Source organism: Orycteropus afer, unplaced genomic scaffold (assembly GCF_000298275.1).
Source record: "Orycteropus afer afer isolate SDZICR_OR568_19922 unplaced genomic scaffold, OryAfe1.0 scaffold00003, whole genome shotgun sequence".
Lineage (NCBI taxonomy): Eukaryota > Metazoa > Chordata > Mammalia > Tubulidentata > Orycteropodidae > Orycteropus > Orycteropus afer.
Genome location: NW_006921590.1, coordinates 34774834 through 34797375, shown reverse-complemented (window position 1 = coordinate 34797375; position 22542 = coordinate 34774834). Strand labels below are relative to the sequence as shown.

General features: G+C 36.2%; 1 protein-coding gene across 1 annotated transcript in view; it reads left to right on the top strand.

Moving 5' to 3' along the window:
* Positions 1-3910: 3910 nt before the first annotated feature.
* Positions 3911-22542, top strand: part of STAG1 (stromal antigen 1) — a 528154-nt gene continuing 509522 nt past the window's right edge. Inside the window, exons 1-2 of the mRNA XM_007937169.2 lie at positions 3911-3984; positions 11070-11172. Coding sequence (XP_007935360.1) covers positions 3956-3984; positions 11070-11172 — 132 coding nt within the window. The 5' untranslated portion in view covers positions 3911-3955. The remainder of the gene's footprint in view (positions 3985-11069; positions 11173-22542) is intronic.

Here is a 22542-nt window from a genome sequence, read left to right as displayed (position 1 = left end):
GCCACCTTACTGGAACTCGGGTGATGTTTTCCTATTCAATTTGCAAGTCTACATCTCTTGAGTGGTGCATTTAATGCATTATCATTCAGTGTAATTATCATTAAGTATGAATTGGTTGCTGTCATTTTGTTATGTGTTTTTTTCATAGTCGTCCAGTTTTCTTTGTTCCATATAATTTTCTGTGCTGAGCTCATTATGTTTATGAATTGTGTTATCATTTCCTTTGTTGCTATTTTAGTATTTGCTATCTCTCTGTTCCTGTCCTCTTTTTTATTGTGCTGTGTAGGTTTATCATTTTTCTTTGAGGCTACCCTGTGATTTATCATTTTCTCCTTCAGTGTAGAACAGTCCATTCTATCTTGCAGCTCTGTTGACTTCTTCACCATTTAGAAGTTCTCTTACTACACTATTTTTCCCCTCTTTTTGGTTTGTAGTTGTCCTCATTTGCCAATTGATATCTCTGGTTCCCTTTTTACTATCTTGTAAGCCTATTTTACTTTGGATACTTGCATTGCAGTTGGTTTCTGGGTTACGTCATCGTTTGTATTAATGATCAGTTGTTTGCTATTATTTGTTCTTTGTTCAAAGGACTCCTTTTTGTGGTTCTTGTATGTTTGGTCTGGTTTTAAGAAATTCCTTTAATTACCTGGAAATCTCCTAATTTCAACATCATATTTAAGGGATAATTTTGCCAGGTATATAATTCTTGTTTGATCATTTTTCTCTATCAGGATTTTATATATACCATCTCATTGCCTTCTTGCTTGCATGATTTCTGCTGTATAATTAGAGCTTTTTCTTGTTGATTGTCCTTTGTAGATAACTTTTCGTTTTTCCTGTGCTGCTTTCAGGTTTCTTTCTTAGTGTTTGGTTTTGATGAGTTTGATGATATGTCTTGGTGATTTTCTTTTGGAATCTGTCTTGTTTTGGATTCTTTGGACTTCCCAAATGGATATATTCTTTTGTTTCAGCATATCAAGGAAGTTATCTTTCAATAAATGTTAGACAATTTTCTCAGTGGTTTTCTTTTTCACTTTCTGTTCTGGAATTCCGATAACATGTATGTTCCTCCTTTTGTTGTTATCCCATGTGAACCTTAGGCTTTCTTCATTTTGTTTTGATCTTTTTTCTTATTGATCCCTTTCCAAAGAAGTATTCAGGTATTTGTCTTCAGTCTCATTAATTCTGTCTTCCAGTGATGCAGCTCTACTCCTTTGTGTTACCTATTTCTGAAAATTCAGTATTAATCTTCTGGATTTATATCTGTAGATTTTGTGTATAGTTCCTTATTTTTCATTTATTTTGTCATTTTGTTCTTGTATATTCTCCCAGTATTCTAGGGTTTTGTCTGAGTTTTCTTTCATTTTCCAGTGTTTTTCTTGATCTAGCTGTCAGTCCTTTGAAGGTATCCAAGTATAATTATTTTGAATTCCTTGTCAGGGAGTTCCAGTGCTGGTTCTTCTTCAGGGGTGTGTTTTTGGTCTGTATCCTGCTCCCTTATTTCTACCACTTTATCTTACTTCTTTGTGTGGGCTGTGATCGTATGTTTTCTGCAAGACATTATGACGTTGTTGTATTTGAATTTCTGTTAACTATTTGTGAAGAGCAGTTAAGGGTGAGTCAGGTCTTCTTGGTGGTCGATTATTGTTGGCTAGTTGGTGGAAAAGGAAGTGATGGTTGTCACTCAGTAAGTGGAACTGCACAAATCAGTTGTGGTTGTGTTGTTTGGGAACAGTTGGCTGTCTTCCACTCAGTTTGACAAAAACAACAATGGAAAAACCATAAAAACATAAAAGCAAGCAGACAGAAAACACACCTCGTAAACACATAGGAACAATCACAATAAATGGAAATAGAAAAGAAAAAAATCCATAATGGGACAGGCGCAATAAGAGAAGAGAGGTAGAGTTGGAGAATAATGAAGAAAAAAATGGAAAAAGTGCAAAAAGAAAAACAAGGAATGGAATTAACCACAAGAAAGAGAGAAAAATGGGAATCAGTAATAGGGAAGATAGAAAAAGCTTAAAAGTAGAACCTGGGAAGATAGGAATAAAGAATAACAATAAAAAAGACAATAAATAAATGAACAAATAGCAATAATTTTAAAACAGACAAAAACAAACTAAAAAAAAAAAGAATAAATTCAGGGTGAGGCACCCATGCTCCATCAGAGCTGAGACTGGTATGGAATTCGTGCCAGCCCAGAAGATGGGTGGAAGTGGGGAATGACAGCACCTCCATTGACCAAGAGGGGAGGGCATGGAGTATAAGAGTAACAAGGGGAATATCACATCGTCCCAGTCGATCGCATCTGGAAAGTCCTTGAGATTCCCGGCATGTGGAACCTATTCTTAGGTCCCTGGAATCTGAGAGAATGCTGTTACTTTAAATATCCAAAATGGTCAAACCACTTGTAAACATTCAAAATAGCTCCACTCTCCAGACAGGCAAAAGTCTATGGCTCAGCCTCTCTTCCTCTTTGCTGCTTCCACTTTTATTCACCAGCTGCCATTGCAGTCCTCCTTGCAGCCCCTGGCTAACAGGGCTGATATTTAGGTTAATTGTTAGGTCCTAACACCACTTGGCAAGACCCAAGCTGTTTGTGCTGTCAAGATTACCTCCAGACCGCAGCTCTATATGTCTCCTTTTTTGGTGTTTTCAACTAGTTGGAGTTTAGTCCACTTTTGTGTCCTTCCTTTCAAAACTTGAGCTCCAGGATTATCTTCTGTATCTGTATTAATTGGTCGGTGTAGTTTGTGTACCTATTCTGCCACCTTACCAGAACCACTCATTTTTTGTTTTTAAAAAGTGTACTGTCACTGCATTGATTCACATTTTATTATTTATACACATATAGCTAATGTAATCTAAACTTATTTCCTTAATTCTCTTTTAGGATTCATTTTTCTGCATCATATTTTCACATTTCTTTACCATGTTCCAAAGCATGCTTTTTAATAACTAGCATAATTTTTTAAATAATAAATGAATATTATATATATAACTTAATTTTCTCCAGCCTTTCCCAGTTATTAGATGTTTAAGGCCTTTTTGTTTCTTGTTTTTTGTTATTTTAAACATTGCTCCTGTTATTTATGTATCTTTTCCATATTTTGTTATTTCCTTAGACTGCTTTCCTAGTCTCAGCCATTACAGTGGTTAACTGTTGTTGATATGGTAATGGATACCCTTTAAATATATTACATCATATAGGTTTTTTTGGGGGGAAGGGTAGGTCTGGTAGTGTAGTGCCTAAGGCACTTGACTGCTAACCAGAAGGCTGGCGGTTCAAATCCACCAGCCACTCCTCAGAAAGAAGGTTCGGCAATCTACTTCTGTAGTCATACCACCTCAGAAACCCATGGAGGGGTCATTATGAATCAGGTCCAACTCGCAAGTATATAACAACAACAACATAGATTTTTTATTTTATGTGTTTGTCTTCTCTAATAAATTGAATGACTTGAACATGAAGATCTGTTCTTTGCTGTAGGCAAGGTATAGAATTAACTTCACCATTAATAGTAAGGACATTGAAGGGAAATAAGTCTGGGTTGGAAAGTGTATTCTTAAGTTTAATAGTAATGTAAGTATTGTTTAATATAGGCAGTATTTCCTGAAGTATAAAGTATTCTTTGTGTGCAGAACAACTTAGATTATAAGTAGACATCATTTTTTAAATTTAATAACCGCGTGTTTGTTTTAACATATTGGAAATCTTGGAAAAGATCTTGGCTTTACGTCTAGTGCAGAATTCCAGATTGCTAGGTGATTGTAATTTTATGCTAGTAAAACAATACAAATTTTAGACTATGTATCGTGGTATATTCATTTTATTTTAAAATAATTTTTCCTTTTTTTCCTCATTAACAGATTGCCTTTGAGATTGTTTTAAAAGTATTGAGTTGTACAACACTTCACTCTTTTGCTCCTTTGCTGATAGATCTCTCCAGCAATGATTACTTCAGAATTACCAGTGTTACAGTAAGTATTGTAGTTTCCTTATTTAAAAAAATACATATAATGTGTTCTTGTGTAAATGCTGTCTTAGATGAGACATGTCAAATATGTTGTTGGATATTAGGATAATATTTTGAAATCTAAGAAGTATGGGGTGTATAGTTGTAATAGTTATCCATCTATGGCCCTTGTTGTTGGAATAGTAATATTGTCTTATATCAGGGGTCAGCCAGCTGTGGCCCATGTTCCAAATATGGCATGCTGCCTGTTTCTTAAATGAAGTTTCATTAGAACAAAGCCTTACTTTTTTTGTTTATATTGTTTATGACTGCTTTTGTGCTATAAGGGCAGAGTGGAGTAGTTTCAACAGAGACTGTATTACCTACAAAGCCTAAAATATTTACTATCTGGCTCTTTACAGATCAAATTTGTTGATGACTGCCTTCTATTTTATGCTTCCTTTGTCCCCCTCTCCAGAGCCTTCATTCAAATTCTTTCTGTTCCCAGAGATTGAGATTGTTCAGCCACTCTGGTTGTCAGGGGACATAACTATTGGCATTTCTGGTGGCATCTTGCTGGATTTGTTGGAGTTGTAGGACAGTTTTAGAATTAAATTTTGTTTTGAATTATCTGGGAAATGTGGTCACTGTAATCATAGGGTAGATAGTTTTTTCTCATAGCTTTTATCATGATACAAATTAAGAGTCTGCATACTTTGATCCAATATGATAAGTGATTTAGATGTAATGAAGGAGATCAGTATTTTAGGCAATTATTTATTATTACTGTTCCAATTTGTTTACATACCTCTTTTCCAAGACACTGTAGTGGGCTTCTAATTGGTCTATCCTTTTATCTTTCTTTCAGAGCTCTAAAACACAAAGGTATTAAATTCCTTCCCTGCTTGAGAAACCATCAATACTTAACTCCCCTTACCCCTTTCTCCAAATACAGAAGATAAAATTTAAGCCCTTTCTACCTATTTACCTCAAGTCCCTTATTTGTTTCTAATTTGACCATAATACCAAGTTTGGAGGCCCCCACATACTATTTTCTTTATAGCTTTTTTGTTTATCCTGTTTTCAATACCTATACACTGTTACTCTTACCTGGCCAACTCAATATGATGCCTCCAGCAAGATTCCATTAACTCCTTGAAGTTTAATCCCTTAAAGTTGGGATAGGTGCTCCTGGTGCTATAGTGGATAAGGCATTTGGCTGCTAACCAGGTCAGCGGTTCAAACCCACCAGCTAATTCTTGGGAGGAAGATGAGGCAGTCTACTTTTGTAAAGATTTACAGCTTTGGAAATTGAAGATATGATTTGGAATTGACTTGATGTCAGTGGGTTTTGTGTGTGTGTGTGTGTGTGTGTGTGCTCCTACAGTGCCCTATTGTGCTTTTCTCTAGCGCCATACTTAATGTATTGCTTTTTAACCCTCTTTTACTGTTCCTGACCCACTGTCCAAGCTGTGCACCTTTGTTCTTTATATTTATATGTCCAGCTCCTTACCATAGTGCCGGGTCCTAGGTCTTCAATAAGTAACTATTTAATAATATGAAACAGAGTTTGCAACTAAATAGAGAGGGTACCTGAAGAAAAGTTGATTTGACCTGATATTCATTGCTAAGTTTTATGAGTTAACTGGGTATTTTTCAAAAAAGTGTAAATCTATAATACGAGTATAGGTGAGTACTACACAATGGTGATCTGAGAGTTGGGTAAAAGAGCATTCACTTAGATCTGTCAGCAAGAGATGGCATCGTTAAGTTGCCATCTAACAAGCATTTTTTGAGGATGTTTAATTTTCTGGGTTCCAAATGTGTGTGTGTATGTCTTATATTGCTTAATTTATCCATCCAGCAATCCTGTCTTTTTTGTAGAGATAGGAAACATGGTATGTCTCTTAGTATTTGTAAACCTCAGTTTCTATCACCTCTGGGATGATGGTAATATATTGATCTCCAAGGTGTTCTCAAAAAGCAACAACAAAAGTTTTAAACCAGATTGTTAATGCTCAGTTTGGGAGCTCTGGTGGCGTAGTGCCTAAGGCATTTGACTGCTAACCAGAAGGCTGGTAGTTCAAATCCACTAGCCATTCCTTGGAAGGAAGATTGGGCAATCTACTTCTGTAGAGATACCGCTTCGGAAACCCAAGGCGGTGTCACTAAGAGTTGAATTGACTTGTCGGCAGTGAGTTCTTCTTTTTTTTAATGCTCGATTTAATAATCGTTTTTCTAAAACAGATATTCGAAAGGTCATTCTAATAATCTTAGTATTTCTTGATTTATTAGATATCATAATCACTGATGAATTTATCATGTGAGGGCTCTTTCCTATTAAGCATTGTCAAAATGTTATCATTTACCACATATTCATATCCCAAGGAGTATGCTGGATTCTGTGGAAAAGCAGCATATAGAACAGACTCAATCCTTGTTGCCGTGAACCTTATGAAGATAGACATTAATCAAATAATTTGCACAGATATATAATTCTAAATCATCTTTGGGGTTACGAAGGAGAAATAAGCAATATTTTTCTTTTTAAAGCAGCATTAGGGATGGAGAATGGCAGAGGCTTATGTGTAGATCAATCATATCTACTTTTTCTAACACCAACTGCACATGCAGCACTTCTTCCTCTTCCCCTCACCTTATAGAGCTAGATCAGAACTCTCAAATTAAAGAACTATCCTTTAGATTGCAAGTCAAATAGGCCCAAGACTTCAGACACTATCCACAAGCACGGGTTTCCCCAGGTCTTCCTTCACTTCTGACCTATGGAATACAAATTTTGTGGTTCTTTCTCCCTCAGAATACTAGTCTCCCCCCAAGCCCTGTGCTTCTGACCTCCTGGCTCCCATTACTCCCTCAGTGTCAGTAATTCTTTAGAGGGGCCCATAGAAAGGATTATAGTTACGATTACAACTTTACTGGGAAGACTGGGCAGTCTACTTTTGTAGAGATATACTGCCTTGAAAACCCAAGGAGTGGTCCCTATGAGTTTAATTGGTCCTTATGAGTTTGGTTCAACTGGTTGGCAGTGATCTTGGTTTTGGTTTTTGGTGAAGGATACAAATCAGGGTTAGCATAAAGAAGAGAAAGACACAGGGCAAAGTCTTGGATTGCAGAGCTTCCTTGTCCTGAAGAGGGTGTGTCACCCTCTCAAGAGGTTCCATGTCTAAAGCCTTTATGGGGGCCTCAGTATGTAGTCATGATTGACCTCCCATGCAGTCGGCTGATATTACACATTGGTCTTTCTGTCCTTGGCAGTCCTCACCTTAGTTATTTCATTAGCATAAACTCTTTAGCTGTGACTTGAGAGCTCAAGGCACTTTAATTACTTAGGAAATGTCAAGAGTTTAGAGTTACCTCTCAGGAATCAAGGACAAAGACCAAATAATTCAGAGAAAGTTATTAATGTAAACCTCACAGGCTACCCATAGTCTTTGGCCACAATCACTTTTATATGCTTAACATTTGGAAGATTACTTCTTTTCTACCCCTTAATCTACAGCTATTTGATTATATCCTGAGGTAGTTTTAACTCAGTTTCCTAATACATCTGTCCATTAATATCAGTATTATAATCTTAGTCTAGTCTATCATCATAAACCAAAAGGTTTCCCCAGGATGAGGCCACTGAGATTTACAGGCTTCCATTCAATTTTGTAGCGTAGTGCCTATGGCACTTGACTGTTAACCAGAAGGCTGGCGATTCAAACCCACCAGCCGCTCCTCGGAAGGAAGATGGGGCAATCTACTTCTGTAGTGATACTGCCTCGGAAACCCAAAGAGGGGTCGCTATTAGTCTGGTCTGACTTAACGGCACATAACAACAACAACATTCAATTTTGTCAGATTCCAAAAGCAGGAGTGATGATGGCTTCACCCTTTCAGGCATCTGGGTATAACTGAGTTCAGAGCCTCTTTTGAGGCATGAATGTAATTTTTGTATTTGAGGCATGAACATGATTTTTGTGTTTTCCTCATTGTATAAGTCATGTATTCGTTCTTTTACCCTCAGCAAATATTTTTATTTCTGTTTATACACAAACATTTCTACTTTTGAATGGGACTTTGAATTTGGCCACTGTACTGGTGTAGGTTGTTGCCAGCAGCAGTACTATGCTGCAAGTGCCGCCCCTGTAGTCCATTCACATTCATTGGTAGAGTTTCTTCCTTAGGAATCATTTCTGCTTCAGTAACTCACAGTTGCAGCCTTGGCCCTGCATCAAGTAGGGGAAAAAAGAAAGTTAATTGAGATGTTGGGGGAGAGGGGCGAAAAAATAAGAAGTGATATGGGGAGAACTTGTATAGTCATATTAGCATCTTTTCCCACCCCCTCTTCCCATACATATTAAGAGGGTGAAGGATACATATTATTTTTCCATAATGGAAAAAACACCCATTTACTTAAAAGTTTAAATATAGCTGGGGATTTATATTTAGATAGCTATGTAAAAGCATAGATATTTATGCCAGGGTATTGATCTTACTGTTAACAGTGTTTATTCTGCAGAAAGTTAAGTATCAAAAGTACACTAGTATATGCTATCCATGTAGGAGAAATACAAAACGTATATTTGCATTCCAGTATCCTGACATGGAAATAGGGAATTTACTTTAACCTTAAGAGCTCACTGGACTCTGACACTTAATAGCTGTGTGAGTATGGACATATTTATGAGGTTTTCAGAGCTTTCATTTCCTCATCTGTAAAATTGGGACAATAATATGTTTCTTGCAAGGTTTTTGTTCGTGTTTGTTCTTAATAATATATATAAGTGGCATACATGGTATGCTAATCATTGTTTATTTGGAATGTGCTGAAGAGGATAAAGCAGTATGATTTATTGTTGTTGCTCTTTATTAGAGACATATAGACTAGGTCAGGGATGGACACACTATTACCCATGAGTTCGACTCTATTTTGTAAATAAAGTATTATTGAAACAGATTCATGCCCGTTCATTTACATACTGTCTGTGGCTGCATTCATGTTACAGTGGCAGAGTTGAGTAGTAGCTACAGAGATCTTATGGCTCATAAGGCTAAAATGTTTACTGTATGGCCCCTTGGGGAAAAGCTAGCTGAACCCTACACTAGATCAGTATTGTTTACAGTTTTGAATCCCAGATTACCTTTGAAGATTTGCAAGCAGGAGAGTAAGTAGCATGATGTAAGAATGTTACTGGCAGTAGTATTTAGAATGAATTGGCAGGGGAAGATGGTTAAAACACATAAGTTGAGGCTATTTCAGGTAGCAGTGATCGTGGTAAATTAATAATGGAAAGAATAAGAGAGAAAATTATTATACTGAGAAGACTGATTCAGGAAGAGTCGTTAACAGGCACAAGAGGAAGATTGATAGAATTCTGAGTTTGAGTAGCAAACAGGATAAGGGTGACAATAATGAGTTTGTGTTACAATTTAAAGCATACTGTGCTCTAACCTAATAAATCAGTTAATTTATGGTATAGATGTGATCATAAAGCTCAAAATAAGGCAGGATTGGGCTATTTGTAGATGTAGTATATTATGAATTTTGAGATAACATTCAGGGAGGCATGTCACACATGTAGTTAAAAATCGTGAATTAGAGGTCTAGAATGGGTTCAGATCTGATAAGATACTAAACTCATTTACAAAGAAGTTACATATCAAATGGATGAGAGTTCCAAGGCAATGTAAAGTGAAAGCAGGCATTTAAGGCTTGAACTTTGAAGAACTGATACAAAGAGGGAATGGGACTAAGAAGACCATTTAGTGAAGCTGATTGAAAAATAATGGTATGGCAATAACAACAAAATAAAAAAAATAAATAAATAAACTCTGGATTTACTGTTTGCCAGCATTCTTTTCTTGCTGTTTTCAGTTTTATGCAAACTGTATTAGAATTAGTGATACAGAATTTAGTAGAAAAGTTCTTGTTCATATTGTATATAGCTTGAATGCTATGTTTAACCTACTGTTCAATTTTCAGAAATTTTGGGAGCTGATTAAACACAGCCATTATAAAAAGCTTAAAATTAAGTGAATTATATTAAAAATAAAGGTGATAAATACTCAAAACTTATCCCTTCCTTATTTTCCACATTGCTATTATTTATGCTCTTCAGGTTATTTTACCTATTGTATTAGATGGTAGATATTTATTTGCACATTGCTTCCATGCCATATTCAGCAATATCACTTTGGTAGTTTTAAATTGAGTTGGTGAGAGTATTTACACCATGAAAATTAGGAAATGCAACAGATCAGGGCTTGATGTGTTTTGTTGATTGCCTAGAGGTTTAAGAGAGTATTAATAATGTAGATTAATCTTAAAGGTGTATCATTACATTATGGATAGTGCAAAAACATTGAGGAAATATTCTTCTAGTATTTGAGAACTATTATTTGGTTTAGCAAAGAAGTTGCTCACACCATTAATTAATGAGTAAAGTTCCAGCAAACATCTTTGTCATTTCACTTGCACCCTTTTAAGTAGGGGGGAAAGAAAATCAACTTTCATGTTGAAATGCTTATTACTTGTCAGAACCATAGATTAGATTAGCTCCAGATGTAATAGTTTTGGCAGAGTTATCCAAATTATTCTGTGAGAATCAATTGACTATATGGAATTTGCAATAAAGAGTATTGTGTACTTTAATATTATTTATAAATTGTATGCTATGCATAAAGTAATATAATAAACGTACAGGCATATTTTTTGAAGAACCCGTTGTTAAACATTTACCAGTATACCACTGCCTTTCATGTTCTTCTAAAATGAGTAAGATTCCTCCCAAGCCTTTATCTTTTTACTTCTTTACTGAAGAAGTAGTGTTTTGTAGTTGTATTTTACTTTTATATTTTGTACACCAGCTGCCATTTTCACAATTATTTCCCCTACTTTATTTTCCTCTTTTTTGAGACAATACATTTTACTCAATATTATGTGATAATTCAGCAAGGAGGATGATAACATTTTTATTTTTTGGAGATTGAATCTATAAACTACTTTTGATCAGCCATATAGCAGAAGGTGAAAGTAATGGAACAGAGCTGCATTGTATTTATTAATTAATTTGTTCACTAAAATAATATAATAACATTTTCTAGGGACTCAACTAATGAAACTACTGCCCATTCAGATGCTGGCAGCGAACTTGAAGAAACAGAGGTCAAAGGAAAACGAAAAAGGGGTCGTCCTGGCCGGCCTCCAGTATGTATTATGCTTGTCTTCTTTGTTTCTATAATGGTTTACCAAGTATATGGGCTTGATATGAACTGTTTATTAATTCTAATACTGTTAATGATTTTCATTTCAGTGACACATTAGAGATTCTTACAGACTATTTATTGCATAGAATGACTTGGCAGCGATCTGGAAAAGGAAATTGATTTTAGTTTCTTTTTTGGTCTTCATACTTGTAAATAAATACTGGTCCATGAGAAGGCATGGTGAAGGTGATTAACATGGAACAACGTATAGTTAGTTAGGAGTTCCTAGCTACTCATGTTGTTGTTGTTGTTATGTGCCGTCGAGTCAAACCCGACTCATAGCGACCCCTCCTTGGGTTTCCGAGGCAGTATCACTACGGAGTAGGATTGCCCAACCTTCCTTCTGAGGAGTGGCTGGTGGGTTTGAACCGCCAGCCGTCTGGTTAGCAGGCAAGCATCTTAGCCATTATGCTACCAGAGCTCCCAGCTACTCATAGGCAACTGTAATTTCTCATGAGCTTCTACGCGTGCATTTTGCTAGTATTAGCTTGGTGTTTGGGACCAGTCTCAGCATATAATCTCAATGATAAATGAATGGGAAGTTTAGAAAAGCTCTGTCAATATGTCATGGAATGTCTGCATTCACTTTTATTATGTGATTTTCTGTTAGCAAAATCTTTTTTTTTTTTTTTTTTTTTAATAAAACTTAAGGAAAATATCATGATAGCAGGAGCCATAATACCAAAGTGAACCCATATACGCATTAACCAGCATCATTAGTTAACAAGTCATGGCCAGTTTGTTTCATCTTTCCACCCCTCTCCTTCCTGTTTTCCTCCTCAGGTTATTTTGAAGATCATCCTAGACATCATTCCATTTGTATATATTTCAGGGTGTACAAAAGAAAAAGACATTCTTTGTCTTTTAATATCACCACAGGATCATTATTGTACCTTAAGACAATACCTCATTAACATCGCAAAGTAACCAGTTTAAAAGTTTACAGACATTTCATAAATGTTACAGTTTTTTAAAATACCCTTTTATTGTATTGGTTTGAATCATGATCAATATAAAATCCTTCCATTGTAGTGACTTGTTATGTTGTTTAACCAGTTATTGATTGTATGTCCATTGTTGTGGCATTTACTCAGCAAGCCTTTTTTTTAAATGTTGTTGTTCTGTTTGCAAGAATTTTTAGTTAGCTTCAGGGAAACCAACCTTTAAAAATAAAGGTGATGGAAGAAGTCTTCTACCATTTTACTCTACACTTGCTTTTATCCTCCACCATTGTTTAAAGGAAAATAATCATGAGGGAAAAAATTAAATATAATTAGTTACTTTTTATAGTAGCTCTTCATTTGTAGAGTATTTGGCAGTATAATATTCCTTACAAAAACATTTTGTGATAAGAGCAAGAGTATTGTATTTGGAAACTGGAGGCTGTTCTAGTTCCCCTTATTATCATCTGATTTTTCTGAGACCATGGAGGGTTTAGTTACATTGGGTTCATAGTATCTGTGAAATTGGAAATAAGGCTATACTTGGCTTGAAGATAGGAGAGTGAACCACATCCATGATTGCTTGGCTTGAATTTGTTCTTTCCTAGTTGAAATCCTTCACTTCTAATAGTGAGATTAGGTGCTGCCTCTTTCTAGAAAAGCACCCCTTACCAAGAAAGAATTTACTGTCCTTTCATCAGGCTATTGTATTATTTTTTTTAGGAGATATTTAATTTTACTGTGTCTATAGCTGCATGTCTGTAATGCTGTACTTTCTTTGATGGAAAGGAGCCTGCATCACCAAATGTATAACTCTTGTTGTAGGAAACATAATTTGATTTTTCATGAAATGATTACTATGCAATCTAGTGGATAAATAGTGGATGCTTAGCCTCTGTTTATATAACTGAAAAAATGTTGACTACTATAGGATAGTGACATTCTAGAGATTTGTGTTGATGTAATATCAGTTCATGTATTCACACTCATATGTCCAAATATAGTTTACAGGGATATCTATACTTCAGTTTAACCCATTCAGGCTCCTTTTTTTTAATTTTTGAAATTAGACAGTGTTATTTTCTTGAGTTTTATTATGGGCTGTACACTGAACTAGTACTTTGTTGTGATTTAATCCTCAGTCTAGTTGGAGTCTATGGGTGGTGCAAACAGTAAGTGTACTCAGCTGCCAACTGAAAGGAGCTGCCCTGGAAGAAAGGCCTGGTGACCTATTTCCAAAACATTAGCCATTGAAAACCCTATGGAGCATGGTTCTACTCCAGCACATCTGGGGTTGCCATGGGTTGAATGGAAAATAGTTTTGTTTTTATATTCAGTTTACATTGTAGAAAACAAAACTAGAAAATGATAACTCTGTGTAACACACAACAAAAAAGTGACAAAGGTAAGATTTAAATTCATGTCCAACCTCCTAAACCCTTCCTCTTAAGGACTGCAGAATTCCAAAGCTGTTAATTGATATTGATAGGTCTAATTGTTAGAGTGATCAGATTTGAGTCATACTGCAGGTAACTATTCTGAAGAATGCTTGGCTATTTTTGTTTACTAGTCAGGAGCATAGTGGCTAAGGCACTTGACTGCTAACCAGAAGGCTGGCGGTTCAAACCCACCAGCCACTCCTTGGAAGGAATGTTGGGCAATCCTACTTCCGTAGTGATACTGCCTCAGAAACCCAAGGAGGGGTCGCTATGAGTCGAGGCTGACTCGACGGCAAATAACAACAACAACAACAAGAAGTCAGGAGCTCTAGTAATGTAGCGCCTAAGGCACTTGATTGCTAACCAGAAGGCTGGTGGTTCAAACTCACCAGCCACTTCTCGGAAGGAAGGTTTGGCAATCTACTTCCATAATGATACCACCTCGTAAACCCAAGGAGGGGTCGTTATGACTCGGGTCCGACTCCATGGCACATAACAACGACAATATAACAGCTCGGTTCTAAACAATTTCAAGTTTAGATTGATATACTGTTTAGCTTTCTTAATACCATTTATTCTCGGAAGGAAGGTTGGGCAATCCTACTTTCGTAGAGATACTGCCTCGGAAACCAAAGGAGGGGTCTCTATGAGTCGGGTTTGACTCGACGGCACATAACAGCAACAACAACAATACCATTTATTACTGTTTAAGGAGATTTAATGGATCTCTTTTTATTCATTTAGTCAGTCAAATGAAAACAAATTGGATAAGGTACTTTCTATTAAAGGAAATATTATCTTCCTTATTTCTAAGTTATTTGGAGGCATCTCATTCTTGGCAGTTCTTTTTCATATACTATTATTTCAGAGATTTTTTTCTCATTAAAACCAACTTCATTGCACAGTTGTCCTAATTAATATTTATTATTACTGTAACTTTCTACTCAAGTAATTAATATCTAAATAAACACTGTGTAGTATCAGAGGAGTACATGTTTTTAATAACCTCTATGTAACACACAATTATATTGACAAATAATGAACATCATCTTCTCTGGCTGTATGCACTACTTTCCTTGGGGTTCATGTCTAATCTCATGATTTTAAATACCATCTTAAGCTGATGTCTCCTAGATCTATGTATACAGGCTGAACATTATCTTTGTGCAGTGTACTGAGTCCACAAGTTCTTAGTGTAAAGGACCGTTTGGAGCAGTGCACAGACAAGACAGTTTTTTAATGGTATGATCAATACTTAGTTATTACTCACAGAATAAGCAGGGCAGCGATGAGAAATACAGCAAATATCATCAATCCACCAAGGTTCCCCGAAGTTAGACTCCCATCCCATGATGGAATATTATATTGCATCCAAACATGCCCCATTTTGCACCTGGGTACGTAGGAGCTTCAGGGCAAGCTCCTCTCTCTTCAGGTTAATATGCTAGTAAGCTACAATGATTATGTGCCAAATAGCATGTATAGAAAGAGAACAGAAGAAGGGGATAATAAAAGAGGGATGTTCCCTGGAGGAGAAGGACACTACTCATTACCTGCTGCTCAGAGTGTGTATAACTGTCTTCTGATTGGCTGTTCTAGACTTAGTAGCATCAGTGAACAGTCCTTCCTCCTTATGGTAACCCTGTAGGACAGAGTAGAACTGCCCATAGGGTTTCCAAGGTTGTAAACCTTTACCAAAGCAGACATTCACATCTTTCACCACAGAGTGGCTGGTGAATTCGAACTGTCAGCGTTATGGTTAGCAGCTGAGTGTTCAATGACTGTGCTACCAGGGCTCCTCTTATCCCACTAAGATAGACAATACATTTTTTGAGTCTCTGAGAGGGCAATCATCTCCCCTTAAAGCACATACTTAGTGTCCATAAACAAGCTCTGGAAGCACAGTGCCTAAGGTATCTGACTGCTAACTAGGAGGTTGGTGGTCAAACCCACCAACCACTCTGTGGAAGCAAGAGTGGGCAATATACTTCTGTAAAGATTTACCACCTCAGAAACCCAGTGGGGGCCTGTTTGAGTCAGAATCGACTTGACAGCAGTTGTGGTTTTTTTTTTTTTTTTTTTTTGGTTTAGTAGCTCTTATGTCCACTAGTATCTGTGGAGATGGTGAGGGGAGATTATAATACAGCCTGTGCATTCAGCACCCTGAACTTTGGACTGATATCCAGATGGTCATTCAGCATCTTCATTTTTGTATCTAATGGACCCAAGATGTTTGAAAACCCAAACTTCTGAGCTCCCTCTTCTCATCCTACCTCTCTTCCATAACAATAACTTTGTCCCTGTAGTTGCTCAGGATGGAAACTTTGGAGTCATCCATGACTCTTCGATGACTCATTTATTTTCTTCTGTGTGCAATCCATCAGCAAATCCTATCTAAGCTACTTGAAATTTCTTCATCAATCACTTTTTAATACCAACGTGGTTTAAACCACCATTGTATGATTTTGCTCAGACCTATCAGGTTTGGTCCCTGTCCCAGGGTTCTGTTTCAGGATGTTGCTGTTATTTCTATCTCCGATGTCAACAATGTTTCCTCTCTGACTTCTTCAGATTCTGCTCAGATGTCATCTTCCCATTGAGTCCTCCCTTAAAGATCTTAATTAAAATTGCAAACCTCTACCCCTGCTCAGAACAAAGAGTTCACTGAGTGGCACAAATAGTTTACTATTGGCAACTAGCCTAGGCATTGGGAGTATGAACCTACTCAGTGGTGCCATGGAAGAAAGACTTGGTGATCTGCCTCTGTAAAGATTACAGCCAAGAAAATCCTATGGAGCAGTTCTGTCTGGGATTTGAAATTACATGAGTCAGAATTAATTCAATGGCAATGAGTTATGCAGAACAACTCACTATCCTCTCTTTTATGTGTTTGTGTGTATATAGTACTTATTAACATTTAACATAGTATATCTTATTTATTGTCTGTCTTCCCTTAGTACAGTGTAAACTGTATATAGACAGATTTTAATTTGGTTTGTGTATTGCTTTGTATTAGTACCTGACCTATAGAGATTGAATAGTAAATGTTTAGTGGATGAATGGTGTTTAATTTTGTTAAATCAGCACATTTGCCCCCCTTTCCTTTTTTACCTGATGTTTAAGAAATCTTTTTATTTTGAAATAATTTCAGATATAGAAGGGTTCTAAGAATCCTACAAACCATTCCCTTATATCCTTCAGGCATATTCTCCAAATGTTAACATTTTACTGCATTTACTTTAATGTGTTCATCCTCCTCCTCCTATCTCCGTCTATATGTATGTATATGCATATAAATATATATATATTTATTTGTAGCATATATACATATTAGGAGCTCTGGTAGCATAGTGCCTAAGGCCCTTGACTGCTAACCAGAAGGCTGGTGGTTCAAACTCACCAGCCACTCCTCGGAAGGAAGATGGGGCAATCTACTTCCGTAGTGATACTGCCTCGGAAACCCAAGGAGAGGTCGCTATGAGTTGGGTCTGACGGCACATAACAACAACAGCACAACATATATACATATTAATACGTATTTTTTTGAATTATTATTTTGAACTCTTTTAGAGTAAGTTGCAAATACAGTGTCACTTTATTTCTAATACTTCAGTGTGGATATCCTGCTACCACCCACCCAAACCAAAACCCGTTGCTGTTGAGTCGATTCCAACTCATCGCCACTCTATAGGACAACATAGAACTGCCCCAAAGGGTTTTCAAGGCTGTAAATCTTCACAGAAGCAAATTGCCACATCTTTCTCCTGCAGAGTGGCTGGTAGATTTGAACCACTAACCTTTTGGTTAGCACCTGAGCATTTTAAGCACTGCAGTGCCAAGGCTCACTACATAACAATGGTACCGTTATAAAAAATAAAGAAAATAGCATTGATACAATGTCGACCTTATCTTAACTATATACTTCGTTAGATTTTGCCAAATTGTCCAAATAATATGGGAAGGAAAAGGAAAAAAATTTTTTCCCTTGCTCAGTATCCAATCCAAGATTTCATGTTGCTCTTAGTTGTCATATCAATCAACACATCTGTAATCTAAACTTTCTTCAGTTTCTGGTTTTATGTTTCATTAAGGGCTTGGTTCTCTTTGTTCTTATTTAAGTGAAAATCAGGACTTCTTTATTCTCAACATTATTTAACTTTTATTTTTCTAGACTGAGTATGAGAGGAAAACAGAGTTACAGTTTCTATTTTTAAAATGTCCAGCCACTCCTTGGAAGGAAGGTTGAGCAATCTACTTCCATAGTAATAACACCTCTGAAACCCAAAGAGGGGTAGCTATGAGTCAGATCCAACTCGAGGGCAATGAGTTTTTTTTGTTTTTTTTTTTAATTTGTTCATATACATAGAACGTGGAGAACACACAAAATATTAACAATGAGTATCAGAAGCTTAGGTTAACACATTATTTATAAAAATTGGGTCTCTTTAATTGCTTGCTACTTTATTAAGAATGTTTCAGGGCTATTCATAAAGTTTTCCAGTAATGTATCAGACATTGTTTTACTACTATTCATAAGGTTTTCACTGGCTAGTTCTTTGAGAAGTGGATGGCCCTTTCCTGCTTCCAAGTCTGTCTTAGTCTAGAAGCTCCACTGAAACCTGTTCACCGTGAGTGACCCCTCCGGTATTTGGTGTACCAGTGGCATAGCCTTTAGTCTCAGCAGCATGCAAGCTACCACAGTATGACAAAATGACAGACAAGTAAATCTTATGATATTACTGAACTGATGTAGTTTTAATTACTGAACAATATTCTGTGTTGTAATAATTACTTAATTTTGAATATTTAAGTTAAAAATTTTTCACTATTGTAAACCATGCTAACATAAATGATCTCCCAAAATAATTTTGTTACAGAGCTATTATTATTTATTTTTATCCTAAATTACTGAAAGTGGAATTGGTTAATCAAAAGAAATGACATATAATTTGAAAGGTTTTAATGTGATTATTTGTTTGTCTTTCACACAGCAAAATATATGGCATTGCCTATCTTAATCTTGCCTATTCTGATTGTTAAATCTTTGCTTTTTTTTTTTTACATTCAACATTACGTATACATTTAATTTCACTCCCCATTTACCACCCCCAACCCTAACCCAGTCTTCTCCCCTCCCTGCCCAGTAACACCCCCCACTCAAATCTTTGCTAATTTTTGAATAGTGAAAATTTTATCACTGTTTTCTAAAATACTGGTTATTTTTGTGTTTTTTTTCGTGAATTGCCTTTTAATCTGTATCACATGTTCTCATTTTTTTTTCCTAAAATACAAAAACCTTTTTATAAAATAATTTTTATAGATTAAGGTTACATACTTTTGTGATTATTTTTTAGAAATATTTTTGTAAGTTGGACCTGTATTTCCTTTTTCCAAACCAGCTTTTTTGTCTCATTTTCTTAGTTTTGCATTTCTTTCACAGACTGGTGTTTAGTCTGACTTCCTCAATTTTGCTAAACTTACACCACAGTTCTTTCAGGCACCCGTAATTAAAACCTGACTCATCATTAATTTTTCTTCATCCTATAGTCCCTTCCCATCTCTCCTATAGCTAATGAGATTCCAGATCTGGTAGTTTTTGTTTCGCAGTGTCTTTCATATTTCTATCTACTTTTACATTTCTCAACTCCTGTCTTTAGGCCTCACTTTATAAGAGCCTATAATGTTCTTTCTACATTTAGTTCTTTCCTCTTTTTTATTCTATCCTTTATAATACTCCCAGATTCATCTCTCTCTTTCTCTCTTTTTTTAATTACTTGTTCAAAAAGCTGGTAGTGTCTTTTCATTATGAGTATGTTCTAACTTACCTTACAACATAACATTTTATGTTTTTCTCCTTAAAACTCTTCGGTCAGTCAGATATTTTCTGTCCTTTTGTACATGGCTCGTGTTTTCCCATTCCTATACCTTTGCTCATGGTATTTCTTTCTTCTGGAATCTTTATTTCTTAAATTTTACCTGCATTGATCTTACTAGTCTTCAAAACCAAAAAGCAAACCCTTTGCTTCATATTCATAGCCAATAGGTAAATTCAGGTAAAGAATATCTTTGTATCTGTCTCTCTTAAAGGTTCTAGGAAAGTTATTTACACATTCAGATGTGCAATTTAGCCTTTTTAGACATTTTAGTATAGAATCATTTTGGACAGTTAATTTTTGTACATAGCAGAGCTGTTACTTTATTTTAACATTTTGTTCATCAAAATGCATGGAAAGTATAATTCATACTTCAGTTCTGTAAACAGGGTATGCAAAACATAATCTAACATTTTCTTTGTGATCTGAATTTTGTCATCAACAGCTTAAAATAGTTTACCGGAAGAGTAAGTATATATTTAAGTTAATTAGCATATAGCTGTAATAAACTTTGAGTGAGGTTGCATCATTTTCACAAAGGTGAAGTGACATATATATATACCTTTATGATTTCCTGAGGGTATTTATTTTCCATGAAAGTCATTACTTAATGAATTCAGGCAGGCCTTGTCTCAGGTAGTTTTTCCTTCCTGTAGATATTCATTGGGACCTTCATTATCACTACATTCCATGAATTAATTCCAGCAGAGAACATATGACTATTTTACTAATCCTATGGAACATGGGAAATAGACATACCACTTACACTATTATTATGGGATATGGAGGAGCAGTGCTGTCCTCCTTTCCCGCAAGACAAAATTGTATCACAGTGTTCAAAGATACTTCTTAAATACTGTAAAATGTTCAAATGACTTGTCTGGTAGTAGGGGGCAAGATCAAAATTTTTACATGTGTTGGATGAGAAAAAATTATTAGAATAATCATCTGATTTTGTACCTTGAATTGATCAAGGGGTACTGGGGATTGGAGTAGTTGTAGAAATATTTCTATTTGTTTACTAAATTTCCTAAAATACTTGGCTTCTAGTTGCCTAGCAGTAAAAATACTGTCTATCTTCATGGACTCATACAGTTTTAAATTTTCCTGAAAGCTTCAAAAGAAGAAAGTATGAAGTCAGTCTGGACATTTATAATTTGTTATTTTTTCTGTGTGTATTTTATTTACCAAGAACAAGTTTATGTTAAGAAAAGACTAGTTTTTTTTTTTTTAACTTTCCCTTTGAACTAATTATTGAAGATAGCTGGCATAGTTGTGTTCTGAGTCAAGAAAAACTTTACATAAGGAAAAGATTATAGTTCCCTTTTACCTTCCCCATCTGATCAATTTATAGAAGGTGGGGAGGGATCATTTGTGTCCAGAGTGAGGAGTTTCCTTTGTGATCAAGAGACTGGTCACATATAGGGAGATTGATCAAATAAGTAAATCTGTTGACAGTTCCAGTAAGATGGTAGACTAGGAAGAAAGACTGTACAGACCCTCTTCAATGAAGAAAAGGGAAACCAATTAACACAGGCACAGAAGATAATCCTGGACCCCTGAGCTTGAAGGGAAGAATATAGAAGTGGACTAAGCCCCAACTAGCAGAAGAATTTGCATGAAAATACCAAAAAAGGAGACAGATGGAGCTGCGGTCTGGCAGCAATCCTGATGGCACGGATAGCTTGGAAATTCCCGAGTGCTGGTAGAACCTAAGAATTAACGTAAAAATTAGCCCTGCTAGCCAGGGACTGCACGGAGGATTGCTCTGGTGGCTGGGGAATAAACGGAGAAGGTGAAGAGAAAGGTGGGCTGAGCTGTGAACTTTTGCCTGTCCGGAGGGCGCTGTCATTTTGAATGTTCACAAGCAGCTTGACCATTTTGGATATCAAAAGAGGCAGCACTCTACCAGATTCCAGGGGCTTAAGAACACGTTCTGCTTGCCAGCAACCCCAAGGACACTCTGGACCTGTAGGACTGAAAAGGTACGACATTCCTCTTGTTACTCTTATACCCCACAGCCACTTGGTGAACAGAAGTGTGGCATCCCTCACTGCCACCCACCTTCTGGGCACGCAGGAACTCCATGCCAGTCTGCGTGTTCAGACGAAGCCTGGGTGCCCTACCCTGTCCTCCACCGATCTTTTTTTTTTTTCCTCTTTTTTAAATTTTTATTGTTTTTCTCATTCACTTTCTCTTTTCTGGTGTTTAGTTTCCTTATATTTGTCTGTTTTAAAACTACTATTATTATTAATACTTTTGTCCTTTTTACTATTATTCTTTAGTCTTCCCCTCCCAGGTACTAGGTATCAGGTTTTTTTTTCTTTTCTCTGTTCCTGGTTGAAAAAAAAAAATCTTTTTTTAATTTAATTTTTTTCCCCCTTTTTTCCCATAGTTAACCCCATTCCTTGTTTTACTTTTTGCATTTTCCCATTTTTTTTTTTTTTTTTTCATTACTCTCCTTCTCTCCCTTTTTCCTCTTAGTGCCCTATGCCCAGATATTGCAAGTTTTCTTTGCTTTTTCCCTTTTTTGTTTTTTTGGTTACTGTTCCTTTGTGATTACATGGTGTGTATTTTGTCCATGTGCTTTTATTTTTTGATCATTATTTAATTGTAATTGTTGCCTAACTGAGTGGGAGACAGCAACAGTCCCCATAAGACACAACTACACCCACACAACCTGCAATTTCACTTACTGAGTGAGAGTCACTACCTGCTTCTCCACTAATGGGCCAATGATAAAAAACCACCAACATGAGCCTGAATCACCCTTGGCTACTCTTCACAAACAGTTAATAGAGATCTAAATACAACAATGCCATGATGTCTCGGAGACAACAAACCATCACAGTCCAAACAAAGAAGCAGGATAAAGTGCTAGAAACAAGGGAGCAGGATACAGACCCAGAACACATCCCTGAGGAAGAAGCAGCATTGGAACTCTCTGATAAAGAATTCAAAAGAATTATATTTAGTTATCTTCAAAGGATTAAGAGACAGACTAAAGAAAACACAGAAAAAACCTTAGAAGAATATTGCAAGAAAATATAAGAACAAA